General features: G+C 44.3%; 1 protein-coding gene across 1 annotated transcript; it reads right to left on the bottom strand.

Annotated features, from left to right (window-relative positions):
• Positions 1–1,056: 1,056 nt before the first annotated feature.
• cbx4 (chromobox homolog 4 (Pc class homolog, Drosophila)) lies at positions 1,057–10,120 on the bottom strand. The gene is made up of 6 exons (XM_069525224.1): positions 9,426–10,120; positions 8,317–8,741; positions 8,184–8,227; positions 7,463–7,528; positions 5,301–5,367; positions 1,057–4,019 (listed from the first exon to the last, which is right to left on the bottom strand). Exons 2-6 carry the CDS (start codon positions 8,383–8,385, stop codon positions 2,604–2,606), a joined length of 1,662 nt encoding a protein of 553 aa, XP_069381325.1. The 5' UTR covers positions 8,386–8,741; positions 9,426–10,120; the 3' UTR covers positions 1,057–2,603.
• Positions 10,121–21,421: the final 11,301 nt, after the last annotated feature.

The following is a 21,421-nucleotide window of genomic DNA, read 5'->3' as shown; positions in this document are numbered from 1 at the left end:
CAGTTAAAAATAGCTTCAAATTGAATATTGATCACTGGAGAGTTCAGACTTTGAAATGTGGAATGCTGGAAAAAGTAGGAAATCATCTTTTTGACTTTAATATATTCAACTAGAATGCAAATTTAAAAAAAGCTTTTTTCCTCTCTCTCTCTCTCTGTCTCTCTCTCTCTTTAAAGGTTGTTTTTTTCTACACACACACACACACATTCCTCGGCCTTCTTGTTATTCATAACATTCGAGGCTAAATCTTTCGTCAGCCTCATGTTCCAGTGCGGCAGCATCACAGTTTCAGACTGCAGTTCTGCTGCAGGCCTTGAATGACTCTACTTAAAGACTGAAGCAACATGGTCAATGTCATGAATTGTCTGTAATTACAGCTCATTCATGAAAGCTGAGCGACACACAAATGTATATTTGCAGCTTTTCTTGTGTATCTGTAGAGTGTGGGTCTGGATTTATCTGTTGGGAGAACTGATCTGCAGAGAGGAAACACAGCCAGAATTAATTGTGCATGAGCGGCCACAAAGCCTTTTGCAGACCCATTATATTTAAATGTCATATAAATGACGTCCTTCCCTGCTACACTGCGCTGCAGTGTACAAATAAATCAAATACCGATCCTGCACGAAGCCTTTCTTCTTCATACAATCCAACAATTACATAATAACTTCACGTGTCCACCTCTTGTTATGTTATGTGGTGTGTTGACATTCCTGCTCAGGGCCGAGCTGCGGCGGAAAAATAATGCATGTGTAAAGTTTTGATGATACAAGTGACCGGTGCAGTTATGCAATACAGAGAGCCCTTTGTGCAGGATCGTTTGTGATTATGCAACACGATCTGTTTTCCTATTCATGGTTCACAACCACGTTAGTGTTTCTAGTGCTTAATGTTCCATTCTTCGCCTCCATGTGCAGAGAGGAACTGCACAACAATGACACATAAATCTTTAACTGGAACATTGGAAAAAAAATCTATGAAATGTTAGTCGTTCAATATATCAACACACAAAGCTTCCAGTTTCGCCCTCCTCCCAGTGTCAGTGCAGCAAAAATATCAGAGGTCAAATCTCTTTCTTTATTGTGAAACATACCATCCAGTGAGCTGTGCCAAAAGCAATAAGTCAGTCAGCTCCTGCTAGAACAAACTTTATAACAATCATTTTGACTTTGAACCAAGTGCAAAAATGAAATGGCAAAAGAAAGAGAACAAAAAGTATCAGACAGCAGACTGAGAAATAAAGGGCAGCCGGTTCAATGGAATCACTCACAGCTTCAGATGCAGAGAACATCTAGTTTTTGTTGTGAATGACAAATTAGACGTCAATAAATATGCACTCTTCATTCTTTTTTTTACTATTCTAGCATTTTAGCATTCTCACTGGTCTTGCATTAGCTGTGCGTAGAAGGCAATTTAGACTCAAATGTAGGTTACATCCAACAGCTTTGACATTTGAATTTTCAGCAGCATAATCAAAACAGTTTGCCCTCACTGGATTGCATGTAACAGTATCCAAAAGCCCTCCTCGCAACTCACATTTAGTCCATGTAGCATCCATGATCGCTTATGACCCTGGTACCTTTTTTTAAAAACATATAGCAGTCATACGTGTTCTTCAGATCGCACTGATGAGGTTCAGCAGCAAAATGAGATGAACATTGTTTATCTGTGTGACTAGGGAAACTAGAAGATATAACTCCAACATCACGTGAAGTAAATGATAAGGTAATAAATCACAGCCTTGTTGTGGTAAGAATCAATATGTCGACTTAACGGGAAAATACATGTTTGATAAATGACACCATACTGATCTTTGAGAACATATGCATGTCAGACTTTGTTTGCTAGAGCGTAATTGTGCAGTACAATCACAGATTGGATTTTAAAGGCAGATCCATCGATGGCTTTGCTGCATCTCAACGCGGAAACAAAAAAGTAAAAGACAAAGACAAAAATGCCGGGACATTCCTTCAAGGCTGCTGACATAATGGAGTATGTACCACTGGTTTTTTTTTTTTTTAATTTTCTTATTTTCTAATAATTTTTCTCATACAAGCCACAAACAAAGCCTGTAATAAAATATTCTAAGTGTTCATGTCTGGAGTAATAAAACAAAAAAAAACTCAGAAACTCCATCTCTATTAATGATAGAAATCAACATTTAAAATGTAATTAAGTGCTTTCAATTTGATCTCAATCACCATAGACTCAAGTTTCTCTCTACCTTCTATCATGACCAAAATATGAGATATTATTCATACAAAATATGTATAAACCTTCATACATCTCAGGTTATAAGTTTGGTACAGGTATGAAACAACAGCAAAAAGTATCTCATTAAGCTCCATATGACAAATAAACTGATTTTTTTTGTGTGGAATACATCCACTTGAATGCATTCACTCAAATCCTCGAGGGCACTTTCTTGACTACATCATCACAGAGGAGTTACAGTATAAAACATTATAAGAAACATATTGAATTTGACTGATAAATTATAAATTTCCATATATACAAAATTCTGATGTTACATGTTTACATATGCACATATAGACAGGATCAATAGATAGGTCGCTGGGAGACCCAGTTTACAAAGAGTTTTCTTAGAAAGAAATATATTCCTTGAAGGTGACGGTGAGACTGTTTGTTGTGATATCAGTGATGATGATATTTCCCATGAAAGGAGAGAGTTTTTTAACAGGTTCTTCTTCAGATTTCTCTGTGGCTTTCTGCGTGTCCTCAGTCGCAGGCGGAGTGTCTCTGATAGCAGGCTCAGGCTCTGGCACCGGCTCTGGCAGTATTTCTGGCTCCACCTGTTTCTTAGTCTTTGGGCAGCTGAGATCCATCGGCTCCTCCTGGCTGCCGGAGTCCATAGCCTCATATGTGCATGTACTGCCGAGGCGCCGGCCGCTACAGTGGAGGTCCATGGGTTTGTCCTGAGGCGGCGTGATGACTGTGCTTGGCACACTGAAGCTCCTGGAGGTCAGGTAGGTTTTGGAAACACTCCTGTCCTCCACGGGATCTGAGAGCTTCCGCTTGCGGTCGCTGGGGAATGAAGGGATCCTGATCTGGTCGACAGCAGTAGGTGTCTGGATGCTGGTGTCAACAGACCAAGACATCGGTGGTGAACTAGCTGTCAGCTGTAGTGGGAGATCATCCGGCAAGTCCGCTTGACCCCGAGCCACTTCGGTGTTGTATTCCTCTGCTGTGCTTGGCGAAGGTTTGGAGAAATGTCTGTCCTTGGGGGAACACTTTAAAGGATGCTCTGCGGCAGGAAGGGAGCTGCCGTTACAGATCTCTTTGGGGATACCATTCTCCGGATGCTCCATCATTTTGGTTCTATGAGCTTGATTGTTTTCCAATGGTTTGGTGTTGTGTGGTTTCTCTTCGCTCGACGATTCCCCGTGTTTACCTTTTGCTCCATGAACCTTGTTACTGTCCATATATTTGCTCATGACAATAACAATACGTCCATTCTTGTTTTTGTTCTTGATTATCTTCATTTTGCTGCTAACAGCACTTGGCAGGGTTGCGTCTTTCGGGTTGGGTTTGAGGGCATGTTCGCTCTCTGCCTCTTTGACAGCGGGTTTCCTCACCTCAACTGCCAACTCTTTGACTTTGCTCAAGCATCCTGTGTCTTTGTCACGAACCCATTTCTGCTGCAGAGCAAGCGGTAAGTTCCAGCCAGGATTTGCTTGTTTACAGGCTGGTTCCTGAACTTTGACCACCTCTTTCAGCCTCGAGGCCTGTGTGTCGTACATATTTGGGTCAGGCTCATAGTGGTGGTGCTTCTTGCTGTTTAGCTGGTAGATGAACTTCTTTTTGCCATTGGATAGCTGGTCGGCAGGGACCTCCTGGCTGCTGGGCTGGTACTGATGGTGCTTCTTGCTGTTCAGCTGGTACTGCTGAGGCTGGGGCCGCTGGATTTGGACAGGATCTGACTTGAGGCCGCCTTCTGCATCCTGCATTGTTTCCTCAAAACCTGTAGGGATACAGGATCTTCGGGCGAACGAGGGCACCTTGAGGAAGAGACAAAGCCAAAAGTTTTAACATGTCAATAAATAGTTTTAAAAGGGACAGAAAGTATGGGGTGCCTTTATGTTATCAGTGAATGCAGATAAAAGTGAGGGAAAATAGTAGACTTCCTTAACGTGGTACAACACTGATTTAGTATTTTGCAGCACTGACAAGAGACAGATTAAAAAAGAATGGTTGGATCTCAGATAAACAGGTGCTGAGATATCCTGGATTTCAGTGGATTTCAATTCAAATCCTACATTTCCCACAATGCAACCATTTCCATCAATTTGTCTGACCTTTCTTGCCTGGTAAATACCTGTGTCTTTCAAACTCCAAATCCTCCATTTGTAACACAGGCTGTCTGTTGAAAATATCATCTCCAAGCCCAAACTGAGATAATCCTAATGACATCACTATGGTGTCAGTCTTAATTTAGCTCTTCCTACATTACATAACAGTATTATCAGGGAGAGTCTACTCCTCATGGTGAGCTGATGTGCCAATCCTAACGTCTGCTTAAAACTGTGCTACAGCTTAAATGTGCTAACCTGCACATGGTCAAATGACAGTTTACAGGAAGCTTACCCCCCCCCCCCCCGTACAGACTGACCCCTCGGGCCGTCAGGGGGGCACTGCAGCGGAACGCTCAAGACGCTTTGGCTGTGACCTTAGGTCAGAGAAGTGCCAGCGGACATGTCACGCTTTTTCCCTGATTGCTGGCCACGTGTGACTTTGGCAGAGGGGTATGCCTCTTAAGGAGTGACACTGCATAGCAATCAGCTCCAAGTCTCAGAATATATAATCACATTTGGCTCAGGATACGACTCTGTCAAGGCCTCGGCTAAGATAGTCAAAGCACGGCAGAGTGCTACTTTCAGCCTTCTATTTTTGTCTTGGGGAACAATTATAAAGCGGGAAACATTCCACTGATACTGATTCACTTGGTACAAAAGGAACTTATCAAGCGTCCTATAATAGAACAGTGTTTTGCAAATGAAGCTGCTTAGCATAAAGAAATAATGAACATGCAGAAAAAATATGAGTGCACTCAAGCAATCCTTAGGGTAACCTCAGGCAACAAAACCTGGTTTCATGATGACTGCACACAGAAACCCAGCTGTACAACCCCCTGTCCTCACTTTGCCCTTTTCGCTATTTCTATCAAAGAAATCTATTAATATCCACGACCATAATGACAACAGCTCCAAAAAGCGAGGCTTCACAAAGTGAGATGCTTCAGCTACAGAAACAATCCTGTCAATAATGAAGATGATAATTACCTGCAGTAAAAGATGTTTCGGCTTTGGCCCCCGTTTACGATATCCCATCAGCTGCTCCTGCCTCTCTCTGTGAAAACAAAGATAATTACATTTTTCTTCCACATTATTTACCGTCTAAACACAACATCTCATTTGTCAGACAGTGTTTCACCTTAGAAATCTAATTAAATCACATGGGAACATCACAGGTTTGACACTTGGAGGATTTGTATGGTTTTTTTTCTACCTATTCAAGGTCAGAAGTGGAATTTTGATTCGGAGGACTAATGAATGCCCACATGTGACCCGCTGCAAAGCATTATTGTTCTTATTTGCATAGCTCTCCATGGTAATCGGCCCATTCCATATTCTCATTATCCAGGAGAAATTTAATTACAGCCAGAGCAGGCAGAATCTCCCCTCGTCTTTCAAACATCCTCTCACTGCAGCACAACCTTCCTCCTCTTACGTTCAAATCCTAATTAGGGTCATGAGGTACGGATGAAATGGGATAAATACAGCATTGTGGAGGACCTCTGGGATGTGTGCTGCTGCTGCTGAAAGAATTCACGCCACCACTTCTTGTGCAACACGACGTCTACATTCTGAAGGTGTAGAGTGATTAATATCAGACTAGCAAACAGTTTTTAATGAGGGACGAGCAAGGGAAAACATATTATTATAGTTGTACTGACTAGAAGAACTGGGCTGAGTGTCAGTGAAATATTGCTCCCTGATATAAACCTTGACTCATCATTGGCTCATAAATAACCAGTGGTGGATGAAGGCTGGCTGCATGCAGACTCCACCAGGCATGCGTCAACCCAGCCTATTGTCGGCCTCTCACTACAGATGTTCAAACTGTCAGAGTTGCCAGGAAGCTGCCACAATATACAGTCTACATTTTAATGCTATAATGTGTGCGATTTCAAACAGCGTCCAACGGGGTGACCCCTATTCACAGAAGATTTGGCAATTACAGCCTCCCTTGTCGGATCCCCTCCCCCATCCTCTGGGAGCAGAGAGGAATCCACACACACACAGTGCAGAGGCAGCGCTCCATGACCATCAGCACAGAGCCAGACACACACACACACTCTCACTCACACACACACACACAAACACACACTCTCACATACACACACAGAGCCAGGCGGGCAGGCAGGCTGCAGGGGAATATGAGAGCAGTACACTGGAAACGCTGCAGAGCAGTGCGTGTCAATTAGCCTTTTCAGAAATGCGAATTCCTTTCCCCAGCCATCATGTCTTTAGGCCTGGTGGCCTACAGAGAGAGTAAATCTCACAGGCCTCATGGGTCCAGCAACCCAGACTAGATGTTGTGCACATGCCACAGGGCTAAAGGGACGGCATCATTCATATTCATTAACATCCCAACCCCTGTGATTGACATTCATGTATTTGTAATTATTTTAAGGCCTCTATTAAGTCCACTGTTGACCCAGATTGAAAGCTGGTTGTTGTACATCCAAGGTGAATATTGTTTTCACAACATGATAAAGCAAAATAAAGGAGGTCAATGTCAATACTAGTGTTGCTGAATGGTTTTGTCCTGGGTGGGAAACAGGGCAGAAGCTCAGCTGAGGCTGCAGATCTCACTCTGGTAGTGATGGGAATCCCATCAGGCAGCAGCTTGGCTCACACAGAGAGCACAACAGATCACGGTGCCCGACCAGACTTGGCCTCTCCAGTGACGCTCAGCTGCTAAATTAGCACCTGTCCTGCTCAGGCCTTCAGCTTGCAAGTAAAGCGTAACAATAAAAATTTGATTACAAACAAATCATTGCCGCTTGATTCACGTGAAGAGCACTGCTTTTCCAATTTCAATCCTGAAGGTGACTACCTCCTATGTGAATTTAGGTCACTGCATGCTTGGTAAGGCCTCTCATCCCTGATGCAGAAGAACATAATCACTAGATAAATTGGTAACAATTTGCATCTTATTGTGCATATTTACGCACATCCAATCTTTCCCATTAGCCTGATTTAGGAATTCTCACCACCACATCCCCAGCTTTTTCCCCAGGAGACGGTCCTATGGGGAAGGGGGGTTGGGGGGGATCAGTGATAGAGTTACTGGGGCGCCCCTCCTCCCATGCCCATATATGGTTATGGCTGAAGTGGAGGCTGCGTAAGGCCTCGTCCGAAGTCCACATCCCTCTCACCTGTGTTGAAACGCGACCAGGAGACGCGGGTCAAGGATGTTTTCCTCTGGCTCCCATGTGTTGTATCTGCAGAGAGGAGTGAGCACAACAACTGTCAGAGAGCTGTCACACACACACACACACACACACACACACACACACAGCATTACTGTGCAGTCAGAGTGGACAGGTAGGTTCCTATTTGAGACCACAGAATTGGATGAGACATGTTCTTACTTCAAGGTCATTGCATTTGTAAAACCATGAACAGCAGCCATTTGTCACATTCCCGAACAACAAACCAATCATGCGCACATCCGACTGCACAGCAAAAATGCTCCACAAAAAGTCTCCAAACGATCCTCCAGCTCCAACATACAGTCGGCCATTTTAGCACCACTGTCTCGTAAATTCGCTGGCAGAGCAGAAATAATTAAAACGGGATTACATGGCTGTGCCTACCCCCTTCCCTCGCATAAATTAGTGAAGGCATCCGCGGATACACTGAAACACATACCGAGCGCGCTCTCCAAGCTTACGCACATGCACAAACACACACATGCACAAACAACCGCACACTGTGCCCGCACGTCTCTGATGAATGACATTTTCCCTGCACTTGATTTTGTTGCATTTCATCAAAGCACCGGAAAATGATGTGAGATATTTTAGTAAAAAGCTGGTGTGTGTGTGTGTGTGTGTGTGTGTGTACGTGTGTGTGTGTGTGTGGAGGGAGACTTACTTGGGGGACCAGCCTCGCCACTTGACCAGGTACTCAATCTTGCCCTGTGTTTGTGGAGAACACATTTTTTAGTGAGGCTCATGTCAAACGCAAATATTATTGCGCCTTTGCAAATACGCTCCCTCTCTGTTACCTTGCGGATGCGCTTCTTTTCGATGCCCTCTACCGCAAAGACGTGCTCTCCGGCGGCGGGTAGCTCCATTCTCGGCTCAATCCGATCGCAGGGGGACGGGGACTGGGCGAAATGTTGGTTACGCGCCGTCGATGTGCCTTCCGTTCGGTGCGTGCTGTGCGCGCCTGGTAGTTTTCCAGTTGTATCCAAATCCAACTGTATTCCCTCCACCTCTCCTCCTCGCGCTCTCTCTCTCTCCCTCCTTCTTTGCACACTCCACAGTCCTGGCAACGAGCATAGAGAAATTCACAGCGGTACGGCTGCTAGCAGCTCTTTTCGTGCAATGACTTGAGCTCGGTGCATGACGTCAGAAGGGGAGGGGGAGGTGGAGACCTTGCACAGAGGTTGGGGTTTATCCCGTGAGCACTGGGCTGCAGGAGGGATATCTGGGAATGAATCAATCACCACGTCACTGTCACAACATGAAGAAACCCCACTTGTGTAGTTCTATTGTATAATGCAATAACAAGGCTGATGCATGGGACCCCCCTCCTCCTCTTCCACCAAATCGTGAGCTTCATGAGAGTAAAACCCTGTCTGAATTGTATTCAAGTGCATATCGTGTTTAGATGTAAATAACAGTTTATGCATTTGAAAAAGATACAATATCTGTTGTAAATATTAACACGACTCAACACGGGCACCACAGATCTGCAGCATCTTTAATGCAGCACATCGTCACCCCAGGGAGCAGAAATTCCCACTTTTAAGATCTCTCCTTCTTCTTTTCAGAAGCCTCCTGCGCAGCAGTCAGAATAGTTTTATTGGAAGACGAATAACAACTGAGGATTCAGATGTTGTCTCTGTGCGTTAAATGTGACAGCCTCGTTGGAGCTTTGTTTATGGCTGTAACTGAGGCTGACGCACTGGTGAAAAAGAAGTTCCCCCTTTTATTTCCGATCTTCTGAAGCAACACAGTTGTAGATGATTTGGCTGAGGCTTGCACTTCGATCTGCAAAAGGCGCCGCGCAAATATAGGTCACACACTGTCTGGTCGTGCCATGTCCTCTGGGCTCAACTGGCATTAATTTGACACACAGCAGAGGTTTGCTGTGCAGCCTTCAGCATACCTGTGGCAACTTTGTGATGGCGTACTCGTTCACTGCCACTGCGCGCAGCTTGTTTCCCCCTAAAAATCCCCATTACAGCCTGTTACTGGCTGCAACATTGGATGTAGCACGTTTATCTGCACCGTGACAATTTAAATCCATCAACATAAACCACATCAGCAGCGAGTTTGTACTATGTGCTGTAAATGTCACCCGCTTTAAGTCACCTAATTTATAGGGACATAATTAGAAACACAGGCGAAGACGCGCCCTCCGTGCGTAAAATACCTGTTTCCGTGCGTAAATTATGTTTGGCACACACTTAGGCTCTCAAAACGACGTCATTCGTTAAAATATGTCGCATTAATGGCACAAGAAGAGTCACAAGGGGCAATAACCGACGCTTTGCTTGCTCCAAAAATAATTCAGCATCATAAGGGTTAAAACGAAGCCTCCAAGCAGAGCGGCAGCGGCCAGCCTATTAAACACAGGCACGATATATCTCTGCCCTGCCATATAAGGTAATGGATAGAAAGCGACGAATTATCACATTTTATACTCGTTCATTTTCGAGTTTGTGTTTTGAAATGGGTACGAGAGGGGGTCGATGCATCGTCGGTTCCAAATTTACTCGATTAAAGCTTCGTTTTTTCGCTCTATTCCTGTTTTTTTCCTGTGCCCTTCAGCCGCGGCCAGGGAGCGCATACGCCCTGCTTCCCTAGCAACAGCATGAAAGGAGAGAGAGAGAGCGAGAGCGAGAGAGAGAGACAGAGAGAGGGAGGGAGAGACAGAGAGAAGTAGAGAGAGAGAGAGCGAGGATTTAAGTTTGTGATAAACAAACGAGCTTTTGATAAAATGGCACCGAGGAGCCATCGTTTCCCTCAAACGTTATTTTGTCTTTGCGAAGATCTGGAAGAATCGAAACGCATATTCATAAGCACGAAGGGCTGACAGCAGTATAGAGCAACATTTGAGGGACTATAAGGTATCTGCTGTCAGATCTGTTTAGTCACCAGGTGCCCAAAATACAAATTATGAATCATTTACTGTTTGTGCTGACGTGAGGGACGCGCGCAGTGTGCGTCAGGACACAGATAATCATTTAGAAAATCCTCTGAGTCAGCTCGTCGGTGCGCTGCGATCACAGCGCGATAAAACAATCAAACCTGAATATATTTGGTCGAATTTGCAGAATCTATATACTTTTATCTCTAGGGGCTTCGACCTCATGTACCCTGAAGTGAAACAACGTCACCAGCGCGTCGGAAGATGAGTTTCTATTATTTTTTTTGCGCTCAGGTTGCACATCAAACGCGAAGGTATGGGGAATTAGAAACCATTCGTTTGACAGTTTGTCCTTAAAAAAATTTTTCCCTCTTTCCTATAGTTTGGTTTTCTGAGGAGCTGTGAGTTTGTTCTTTTGCACTTTTTTTACTTTCACATTCAAGTTGCCGACGTCAGTTTGTGCAGAGGTTTCGATGACCGACGGATGAGAGGATCAGAATTGAGCTTAAATAAGCGCACAGGGGGGTGAAGTACGTAATATATTACAAGGCGCTGGAAAAAATGAACCAGTGTTGATGAGAAAATTCAAGAAACACAGGTATAAAGCTCTTCATCCCTCAGTCTTGAAAATGGAAGCATTTAGCTGCGCGCAAAAACATGCATTTCATCTCATGTTGCTACTCTTCTTTGCAAGGTGAAAACTTTACTTGTTACCTCTTTTACCCCTTGTAAAAAACTTTCATTGGAATAAAAATTCGAAGCTTTATTTTTGATGTTCCTTGAGCCTTTTTGCAGAAACACCACCATCGTTTATTTTGTCCTTTTGTTTTTCTGTGGCCCGTCAAGGTCAAATGAGCTGTTATCAAAAACATGAGGATAAACTCAGGGTCCGCTTTATCTGCTGTTTGAGGGGACTACTCTCAAACAAACCGTGGTGTCCTTTTATTTCAACAGCAAGGCTATTTTTGTTTGTGGCAGAGTTTTGGAAAATGGCACTGCCTGAGAAAAATATATTTTTTAACAGATAGAAATTACATTACGGATGGCCACCTTTTCTGTGAGGTTAAGAGAGTTTAGTTGGCAGATTTGAATGCTATTTCTAAAGGAGAAATCTCAGTGAAGGAGTGGAAAGCAAGTGATTGTAAGAATGCCCGTGGAGTATATTTATGTGGGTGTAAATGTGTGTCTGGAGCAGGGCCGGGGTCAGGTTATGTCATGATCTCTGGTCCGGTCTCAGCAGGAAACTCAGAGAGCTCAGCCTGGTGAGCATTTTTTCCATTGCAACACAAATTTCTCTCCTCTTTCTCCTCTTTTCTGTCTTTCACAAACACACACACACACATACACACACTCTCTGTACACAGCTGGCTCGCTCAAGGAGCAATCCACAAAATGGTGGCTCAGGGGGAAGCCAGGAGGCCTCCCCTTCTTGGCACCCGCCACCCACAGTGCCAGGAGTGCCAACTGAGGGAATGAAGAGATGTGTGTGTGTGTTTGTGTGTGTGCTGGGAATGTGTGATTGATGCAGGGGACGAGGAAAGGGGAAAAAAGGTGTGGTGGAAAGAGGACAAGTGGGAGGACGAGAGGAACAAAAAGGTGACAGGAGGGAGGGAGGGAGAGAGAGAGAGAGGAGTTTGCCAAGCGTCCGATTCATTCCTCCACAGTGGCGAGGAAGAAAAGAGTTGATTGGTTTAAGGGACAGAATGCAAGGACAGGGTGGAGAGGAGGAAAAGGAGGGGAGTATTACAAAAATGTTAAGAGGGCCCTACAGCCATTCTGGCAGCGCTCAGCGGGCGGTCATTAAGCTCCACTATCAAACTGGCTGATGTAGCAAGGACGTGCAGATGAAACAAGCACACAAATGCCAGGAAAGACTGGAGGTTCACACTGTTGCTGAAAACAGATAATGGAACTCTCTCTGTTAATGATATAGGGCATCTTTAATTAGCTGCGGTATATATGATGTGTATGATATACAAGTCAATTTGATTTTGTTGCAACAAAAGCCGCCACTTTCCAGGGCCTGTTTCCATCTTCTTCTTCAGGTGCTAACACAGAAATCATCCTGCCCCTTTGTCTGCCCCTGACATATGTTTAATTATGATGATTGGAACAAATGGAAGCTATTAAGGACCCATTCATCTTGATGCTGCAGTTTTTTAATGCAGTACAAGGATGTGTGTGTGTGTGTGTGTGTGTGTGTGTGTGTGTGTGTGTGTGTGTGTGTGTGTGTGTGTGTGTGTGTGTGTGTGTGTGTGTGTGTGTGTGTGTGTGTGTGTGTGTGTGTGTGTGTGTGTGTGGTGGGGAAGCGGAAATTCCTCCTCCAGTGTCATTGTCACAGCCATTGTTGCACCAAGGCGACAGGTCTTCAGAGAGGGGTGCTCCTCTCCCTGCCCTCCCCCCTATACCTCCCTCCCTCCTCTGCATGCTCCCCACCGCCCTGCTTGGCTGCAAGGATGCCGTCGTGTGGGGTTCACCACCGCCGCCATACGCTTCCCACATTGACCCCCCCCCCTACACCTACCCAGGAGCCTGAGTGTGAGGTGGTGGTGGGGTGCAGGGGGAGCCTGGGAGAGAGGGAAGAGTAGGAGGAAGAGGAGGAGGAGGAGGGGTAGCCCACACAGAGCAGGCTTCCAGGGGGGTGTTAGGGCTGAGGGCCGAGGGGAGGAAGAAGGAGGCGGTGCAGTGGAATTCTGCGGCCGAACACACAACTTGTCAATACTGTATCGAGCTGCAGACAGCGACGTGTGAGGAGCAAGAATCTGAATTCACAGTTGACATTATTTATTCACTGCCATCAATGATATATACTCCACAGCTTTGTACAGGAAATCACAATAGTCGGCTTGTACACGAGGCACAATGGCAACGCCTCAGAGAACAATAGCTGAATAATCCACAGAATAATTGTGCACATTTCTCCCTAATCAGAGGCAGAAACTGTTCCCTCCGTACGGGATGGTGTGGTTATTTTCACCGGCCTGGGGACCTTTCAGCAGAGCAGAAGCGGCTCCTGTAAATGTGCCTGTGACCCAGTGTTCAGATTTAGCTCCCTTCAGTCTAATGCCATGCTAATGATGAGTGACACGGGCCCTTATCCTGAGAGCCCTTTCCTCGCGTTCCACCTCGGCCCTCCCTCTTCCCTTTCCCCCCCATCTCCCGGGAACAGCTTATTTGCCTGTTTTTAATTGCGATTTAATTTACATGTGAGCCTTGAAGCCAGTCGTTTTTTTCTTTTTCATCCCCTTCTCCCCCCTCCCCACCACCACTGAGGGCTTGTCAACTGTAGCTTTTACAAGAGGAAGAAGAAGATATAGATTGTGATCGTCCACAAATGAGCACAACAGACGTGGAAGGAAAACTATGTGTGGGTTCCTCTTTATGAGGTCAACAGCGGTTCACCAACAATCAAGTGTCTGGGGCAGACAGAAGCACAACACGCACAGAAGGAGAGAGAGCAGGGGGGATGATGCAAGTTGAAGATGTAGATGAAGCAGCCATCACTCCATCAAAATGTAATAAGAGGAAGAGTGGACAGCGAGCTTGCAGATAGACAAGTTTAATGTGCTCGTCTATCTATATGGAAATTCAGTCGCCCAGGCTGCTTCTTCCTTTCCTCTTTTTTTTCATAATTTACTTTGGGGTTTTGATTGGCTGTGTGAGGAGCAAAGAGAAGGAGCAAAGAGGAGGAGCTGGGAGATAAAGCAAGCTTTCTTCACTTGAGCAAAGAGCACAACAGGGATTTAAGATTTGTATTAAATTCACAGAGATAATAGAGAGCGCCTGCCATTTTCTACAAAAATGGAGACAATCACTCAGAAACTGCCGTCCACAGCAGTTTCAACAATATCAACAAAGACTCTGCAGCTCAATGTTATCTATTGTTTTCAAGCTCATGTTCTGAGTCCTGCTTTCCTCTCCATTCCTGGGCTACACATTCAAAAATGAAATGTGCCGTCTCAAACAGATCTTGGCTGTTTATTCACCTCCTGTGCATTTGTATTTGCATACAAATATCCCACATTGTAGAAAACTTTTTATCACAATAAGCAATGATACCCAGCACGGCTGTATAATCCCCTCTCACTCCCACACACATGGCCTACGGCAAGCCTGTCAGGACTCATGAGCCGGGCTGGCGGAGTGTGCTCCTGTGTCAATCACCGCCCTGCTACTCTAAAACACGTGTGCCAGACATCATACACTCAACACAGGAACTCAGAGTGTGTCACAGGTAATGCTGCTCGCCACATCAGAGCGAAACAGGCCTCTTCCTGAACACAACAGCACAGACGGCCCCTTTGTCTGCTGCGTGTTCTCTATTGTCCCTCTCTGCTGCCGTCAGTGCAACCTCTGGGTCAGTCACACATGAGATGATCGGCCTTCACTAATTAGTTTGATTTAATATGTTTTTCCTGAGTATTAAGAAGGGGAACATGTGTCTGAGGTGCTCATTTGCATATCAGTATTCTGTACCAGGTGAAAGCTTGACATGATTCTGGCAAAGTTTTTCCTCTTGGAACCTCAGTTGAACTATTTAAATGCCCTGAAATCCAATTTCCTCCATTGGCCTCTATATGAGCAACAGGGGTCCAACATTTTTCTGCCAGAGTCGGGATGGTGCTGGTTTAGCTCTGACTTATTCTCAGATTTCGGTCTGAGTGGCTGCGTCTGTGCTCTTCTCGGTTTGGCTCGGTTGTGAAAAAATTTGGCAACATTTAAATTAGAATAGATAATTGGTGGGTTGTTTGCTTATTGTTGTTTTCGACTCTATCTTAACCACCCATGTAGCACTTTTGATCCTTTTTATGGCTTTTGTGGATTATTTAGTCATTACACTTTAATGTTATATAGACAAAGCAATTTTAAAGGGCTTTAATTTCCATTGCAGATGGAAAAACATGTTAGGGCACTTGAAACTAGAAGGGCACTTGGACGGCTCATCCCTCCACCAAGGCTAATGTTCAATTTCATGTTTAAGAAAGTGAGAAAAAAAAAATCCTGAATCCTTGTTGATCCGGTTCCATTTCAATATTAAACCCTTGGGTCATGCCTCACCCCTCCACAAAAAATTTCATGGGAATCGGTCCTGTACTTCCTGTACTGCAAACTAACAAACAAAAACATATGAAAATGAATAAAGCACCTCCTTGGCAAAGATTGTACTTTTAAGACAATGAGACAAACTAAAAATTAGTGGTTGTGTATGAGGCTGTTTTGTCTTTGTTTCTGTTGAGTGCTCACTTGGTGATATGGAGGTCAAAAAACCATCTGTGCTTCTCGTTTGGTTGTTGGTGTTTTAGTGCAGACAGCGTTTCTTTGCTGAGCTCCTGTGGAGGGATAGAAAGACAAAGAGAGGGTATTGTGGTGAAAACAGTAATTTAAGAAGACAGTCATTTCTTTTGATTAAGTCAGACATAATTTCACAATCATCAGATTAGACTTTGCCTCAAAATGCATTTTTGTATGGAACAAAAACTGCACACTAAAGATCTACCTGTATCTTTTACACTGAAATCACATTAGAATAGGATCTCTTCAGTATGGATTAAAGGTACAGTGTGTAGAATTTTGTGATATCTAGTGTTGAAATTGCATGTTGCAGCTGAAAACCCCTCACCTCACCCTCTCCTTCCAAACATGAAAACGAACCTGTGGTAGACTTTAGTTTGTCCAGTCGGGACTAATGTAAAAAAACATCCCCGATATAAATATAAAGTATTTAAATATAAAGGACCTTTTCTGGGGTAAAGAAAATTACAATTCATATAATTTAGATGAAACGAACTATTGAAAACATCATGAGGATTATTCTACATTAAATTTCTGCCAACAGTTCCCTTTCACCTAAATCTTACACACTGGACCTTTAAAGCAACCAATATCTCACCCTGTGTATATGGACATGTGAAAACTGTTTTAAGATTGACTTGAAAAACATTGAAACAACCCATACAATTTCACTTTAAAACTAAATTCAACCCACTAACATCAAAACTTAACCTGACCCCTGGAAAAAGGGGGTAAATGCACCTTGAGATGAGATTGTTTCAGTTAAACCACTTTTCCAAAGCTACTAAGGAACTTTCATGGATGAATTTAGACCTGTTCCAAAGTCAGATATTTGAAGCATGCTTACTGGGTGGTAATATGAATACATGCAGACTTAGCAGCGGAGACTCCATGTGAAGAGGGATCCCTCATAACAATACACAAGATCAGAGAAAAGCCTGAATCAGCAAAGCTTAAGATAATTCACCAGCTTCGTCTTTGTCAGATGTAAGAGGCACAGAGAAGATTGCCTTGCTTACACCGGGTGTCCCATGTGTTCCAATTCGATATGGTTCCTCCATGATATATCTCTCTCGTCTTCATGTGATGGTTATTTAAAGGGAGAGCCATGGATTTTCTCCCCCATGCAACATAATGGCAAATCAATAACTCGGGCCAAACGGGGAGAGCGGACATTTCATAGAGCGGCCTAAAGGATGGGAGGCTAAATTGAACCAGAGTCCTGGCAAAAAACAAACAGATTGACTTTAAAACTGCATTATGGAAATAAATGTTTAATCATTCTTGCCATTTATGGAGTTGAATGCAAAATATCTCTTGGTCATTGTGTCAACTGGCATCCACAATCAAGGAATAAATCCACAGCATCATTTTTAAAATATGGGATTTTCTTTTTCTTAATAGGCTTTCTATTACATCTGCGAGTGTGTGTGTGTGTGAGCGTGTGTGTTCTGTCACACATATGGAGCATGTGGATGAGTGTGCTGATGTGCCTGGAAGGTCCCTGTGGTGTGTGTGCACACACACTTACATGCATTTAAGTGTGTTTTTCCCATGGCAAGACCTGTCAGCCAGCAGACGTCTGACATCATGCTCTGAGCACGGAGGAGGTTTTCCACTGCTGTGTGTGTGTGTGTGTGTGTGTGTGTGTGTGTGTGTGTGTGTGTGTGTGTGTGTGTGTGTGTGTGTGTGTGTGTGTGTGTGTGTGTGTGTGTGTGTGTGTGTGTGTGTGTGTGTGTGTGTGTGTGTGTGTGTGTGTGTGTGTGTGTGTGTGGAGGGAGTGGAGGGAGTGGAGGAAGATGGTTGTTATCATGACTTATGGATTGTACAGCAGTTTCCTACTGGGCAGAGAAGACAGGAATGGTTACACAGAGGAATGTTTTTTGAGTGGAGGAGTTTGCAGGAAGGAATGAGAGGATGACAAGTGGAGAAAAAGAAAAGAAAACAAGGAAATGAATCCACACCAAACAACAGCAAACAGAAAACATAGGTAGAAACATATGTCTGAAGACAAGATGCCTGGAGGTCCGCTGTGTTTACACTTTCCATTCTGTCAGTCAGTGCTTCCTCCACCGGCTTTATCTCTGACACAGCTGGCGAGCCCTCAATGACTCACCACACTCTGAAGTGCCGCAAACCTGGCTCTGCTGCAGGAGGAGGGGAGGGCCGAGGATCGACAGTAAATCCTGCTTAATCATTCCCACTGCCGCCGCCACCGATAGCCTTCGGATATGAAAGGATATGGATGCTGTGGGTGGGAAATAAGAGAGTGACACTTCACATCCAGATATGGTGACAGCTGAAGTAACAGTTCGTGACTGCTCGGCTTTACCCACGCTCCCACACTCACAAAGGGAAGGTTGTCTTCCTTGTGTCCCAATTTGGAGAGCTCTTGTTAGGGTGAAGCTCTCGCCAAACTCCTTGGGTCGAGGCTGGGGCTCGTTTTCAAAGAGCCTCTTTTGTGTTGGTGGAGCCTGAGAAGAGCGGATGACTAACAAGCTGTCAGTGTGATCCTGTTTGTGTCAGTGTGAACACAGTCACGTCAAATCTAATGAACCCCTGATTCATCTTTTCATTGATACATGTGACTGAAAACATTCAAACATTCCTGCGCAAAGATAACAAGCTTAAAAATAAACCTCATCCACGTATACACAAACAAACATGTACACAACCACACACACATGCAAACCTACTGCACACATGAGAACCTTGCAGGCACACCCACACACACACAAACACATATAGTGGCTGATAAGGAGGTTAGGTGTTATTTATTTTTTTGCCAGACCACAGATCTCAGGATGTGCTTCACACCTTTGCAAAAGCAGCATATGTGTGTGTGTGTGTGTGTGTGTGTGTGTGTGTGTGTGTGTGTGTGTGTGTGTGTGTGTGTGTGTGTGTGCACGTGTGTGTGCACGCGTGTGTGCGCGCGTGCGTGCGCGCGTGCGTGCGTGCGTGTGTGCGTGCCTGTCAGCAGACTCACACAGAAATATGGTTGAATTCATGTACACATACACACGCAGACAGATCCTAAGAACTGTGGCTAAAAGTGAATTATGGAGGAGAAACCCCATTTCATGGACACACACACAATTCTGCAGATGCTGGATGTGTGAGTGTCAGGAGAAAGGCTGGGATGTGTAATGTCAATCTAACGCCTTTGAGCTGGCGAGCGAGCTTCCACACTCACACCTTCCCATCTTCCCACTGAATCTGACTTATCACATGTACACGCACAAGGACAGGAGCAGAGAGACATGCTCTCAGCCTTTTCGCTGCTCTGGGTGAAATTGTTCTCGAAGCTACTGAAAGCTGGAAAAAAAAATGTCCAATGTCCTGAGACAAGGTTCATGTTGTATCTGGAGGCAACACACCGACTGAACCGACTGGTGTCTTGATGTGAAAGCAACAGACCTGGATGGTTCAAGTGAAATCACACTGCTCTGCTCACACATCCTGTTGGACGATGGAGGCAGCTGCAAAGACACAAAGATGTATATGAAAATAAAGCTTTGTGCTCGGGCTGCATCTTTTGTCAAGCATGCATGTGCAAAAATACAATTTGCTATTACCACTACTTAACAATGCTATATATTATATTCATCTGCTGTCTCATGTTCCTACAGAACTGTCAGAGTGTGTTGCTTATAACAGCTCACTACACACACACACATACACAAAACAATGGGCACACATTTGAAGGTGAAGAGCTAATGTGGTGAACAACTAAAACAAATTGGAAAAGAGAGATTGAGAAGTAAAGAATGAAAGATTGTTTTCAGAGATACAACTTTTTTTGAGCAGAATATATTTTATTTCAGTGGTTCCCAAATTTTTCACCTCACGACCCCCAAAATAATCGTACAAGAGACTCTCGCTATCCCAAATATTGATTTGAGCGAGTTCACAGGAAATTCACCTATTGCACATCTTGCAATGTCAAAATTGACCTGCTGTAACTGATGCTGTCACTAATCCGTCATATTCACTTCAGGGCTCTCATGGACACAAAGAAAATTGGAAGACTGACGAGTATTTGCATTATTTGACTTTTAATTTATCTCAGAACTTTTGGCTTTGTATCAATAGCCATCGACTGGCTGTCTGCTGATCAGTCAGCAAAATGCTCATTTGCTGAATCCATGATGATCAAGCTGACATGTTCTAAAATTGCTTTTCAAGTCATTTTCAACTTAGCATTGTTAAGTTAAGTAAGTCATATTTGACTTAAGCACATCAGTAAAGCTGCTAGTGTTTGTTAATCCCTTTGCAACATTAAGTGCAGTTGCTCCATAAAGACTAATGAAAGACCGATTGGAGCGACACGCTGACAGTTGGTAAACTCCAGATACTAAACTGAGCGGAGCCATAAAACTGATGTTAAGGCCTCAGTCACATGACAGAGTTTAGCTGCAGTTCTGTGGAGGGTATTGATTAAAATGGCCACATGAATGATTGCATCAGTCGGGTTATTGATGGGCACGTGGAGAAAGAGTGTGTAATTAAACAGTCCCCCGTGTGTGCTCAGGTCACCCTGATGGCTATCAGCAATAAACAGGAGACAGACAGAGAGACTGAGATCAATGTTAGAGAGTCAGATTTCCAAATCATATCATGTGATATGATTGCCTAGAGAGCAAAGGTCCATTCTGACATTTTTTTGCCGTGTTAATGGATCACAAATTGTAGGTACTGGGATTTTAGCCCAGAAAAACCTGTAACAACATCATTGAACGTGACCAATTCCTCTTCATACAAGCTAATTCTCCATCATGTTTTCATGTCACACATACGTCCAAATCTGTTTCCCTCTGGGCCCATATGCGGTGACCTCTTCCATCATCCGCAGCGGAGAATGACTTTGATTCCTATTTCAGCGCCTCGTCTCATCCATCTCTCGCCGCTCTCCATTGTCTGAGGCTGAATTTAAATGACAGTGATACATACGGCACATTACAAAGACAAAAGGTCGACAAGGCCCCGTTTTCGCTTGCATAAAAACCGTGACAAAAACCTACGCCGTGGCTCAACCCTCATCACCCTGCATGAAAAATTCACTGGAGCTGTGGATTTATCAGCGCCCCCTCTGTCTCTCTCTCAACGGCAGCGTCCGGAGACTTAGCCGGCTGAGGTGTGTGCGAGGATCCCATTAAAATGCACTACAGAAAATGAGATTTGGGGAGAGCCCTGTGAAAAACCATGCGTGTAATCATCTCTCTTCCCCTCTCAGTTTATCTGTGGAGGATTTGGGGGAGGCTTTGGTCCCCCACCCTCCCTGCCCCTCAATCTCCCCGTACCGCACATTAATATTCATAGAGAAGATTTTCTCCTTGCTGTCTGTTGCTGCCTGTGGCCCACAGACTTGGCTTATTAGGAATCTTCAATTTGGCTACCAGATTCTCTGTTGGGAAAGGCTATTGTGAATTTCCCAGACTGCACAGATGATATGAAGGTGATTTATGGCCCATATCGCTGTTATGACTATATATATATTTTAGTAAAATCAATAAAAGATCCACTGCTGCAGTGAGTTCACACATTCACTGGTCGAGCTTGTGAGAGAGTAAGAGCGAAGCAGGACGCTCCACTTTGTGTTTCCTGCTCTGAGTCATAAAGAACAAGAGCGAGAGACAGAGAAAGAGAAAGAGACAGAGAAAGAGAAAGAGAGAGAGATGGTGCGTGTGTGAGTGTGTGTGTGTCTGTGTCTCTGTGTGTGT

The sequence above is a fragment of the Paralichthys olivaceus genome, chromosome 5, assembly GCF_024713975.1.
Source record: "Paralichthys olivaceus isolate ysfri-2021 chromosome 5, ASM2471397v2, whole genome shotgun sequence".
Classification (NCBI taxonomy): domain Eukaryota; kingdom Metazoa; phylum Chordata; class Actinopteri; order Pleuronectiformes; family Paralichthyidae; genus Paralichthys; species Paralichthys olivaceus.
The sequence above is the reverse complement of the archived record's forward strand: the minus strand, read 5'-3'. Positions and strand labels throughout refer to the sequence as shown.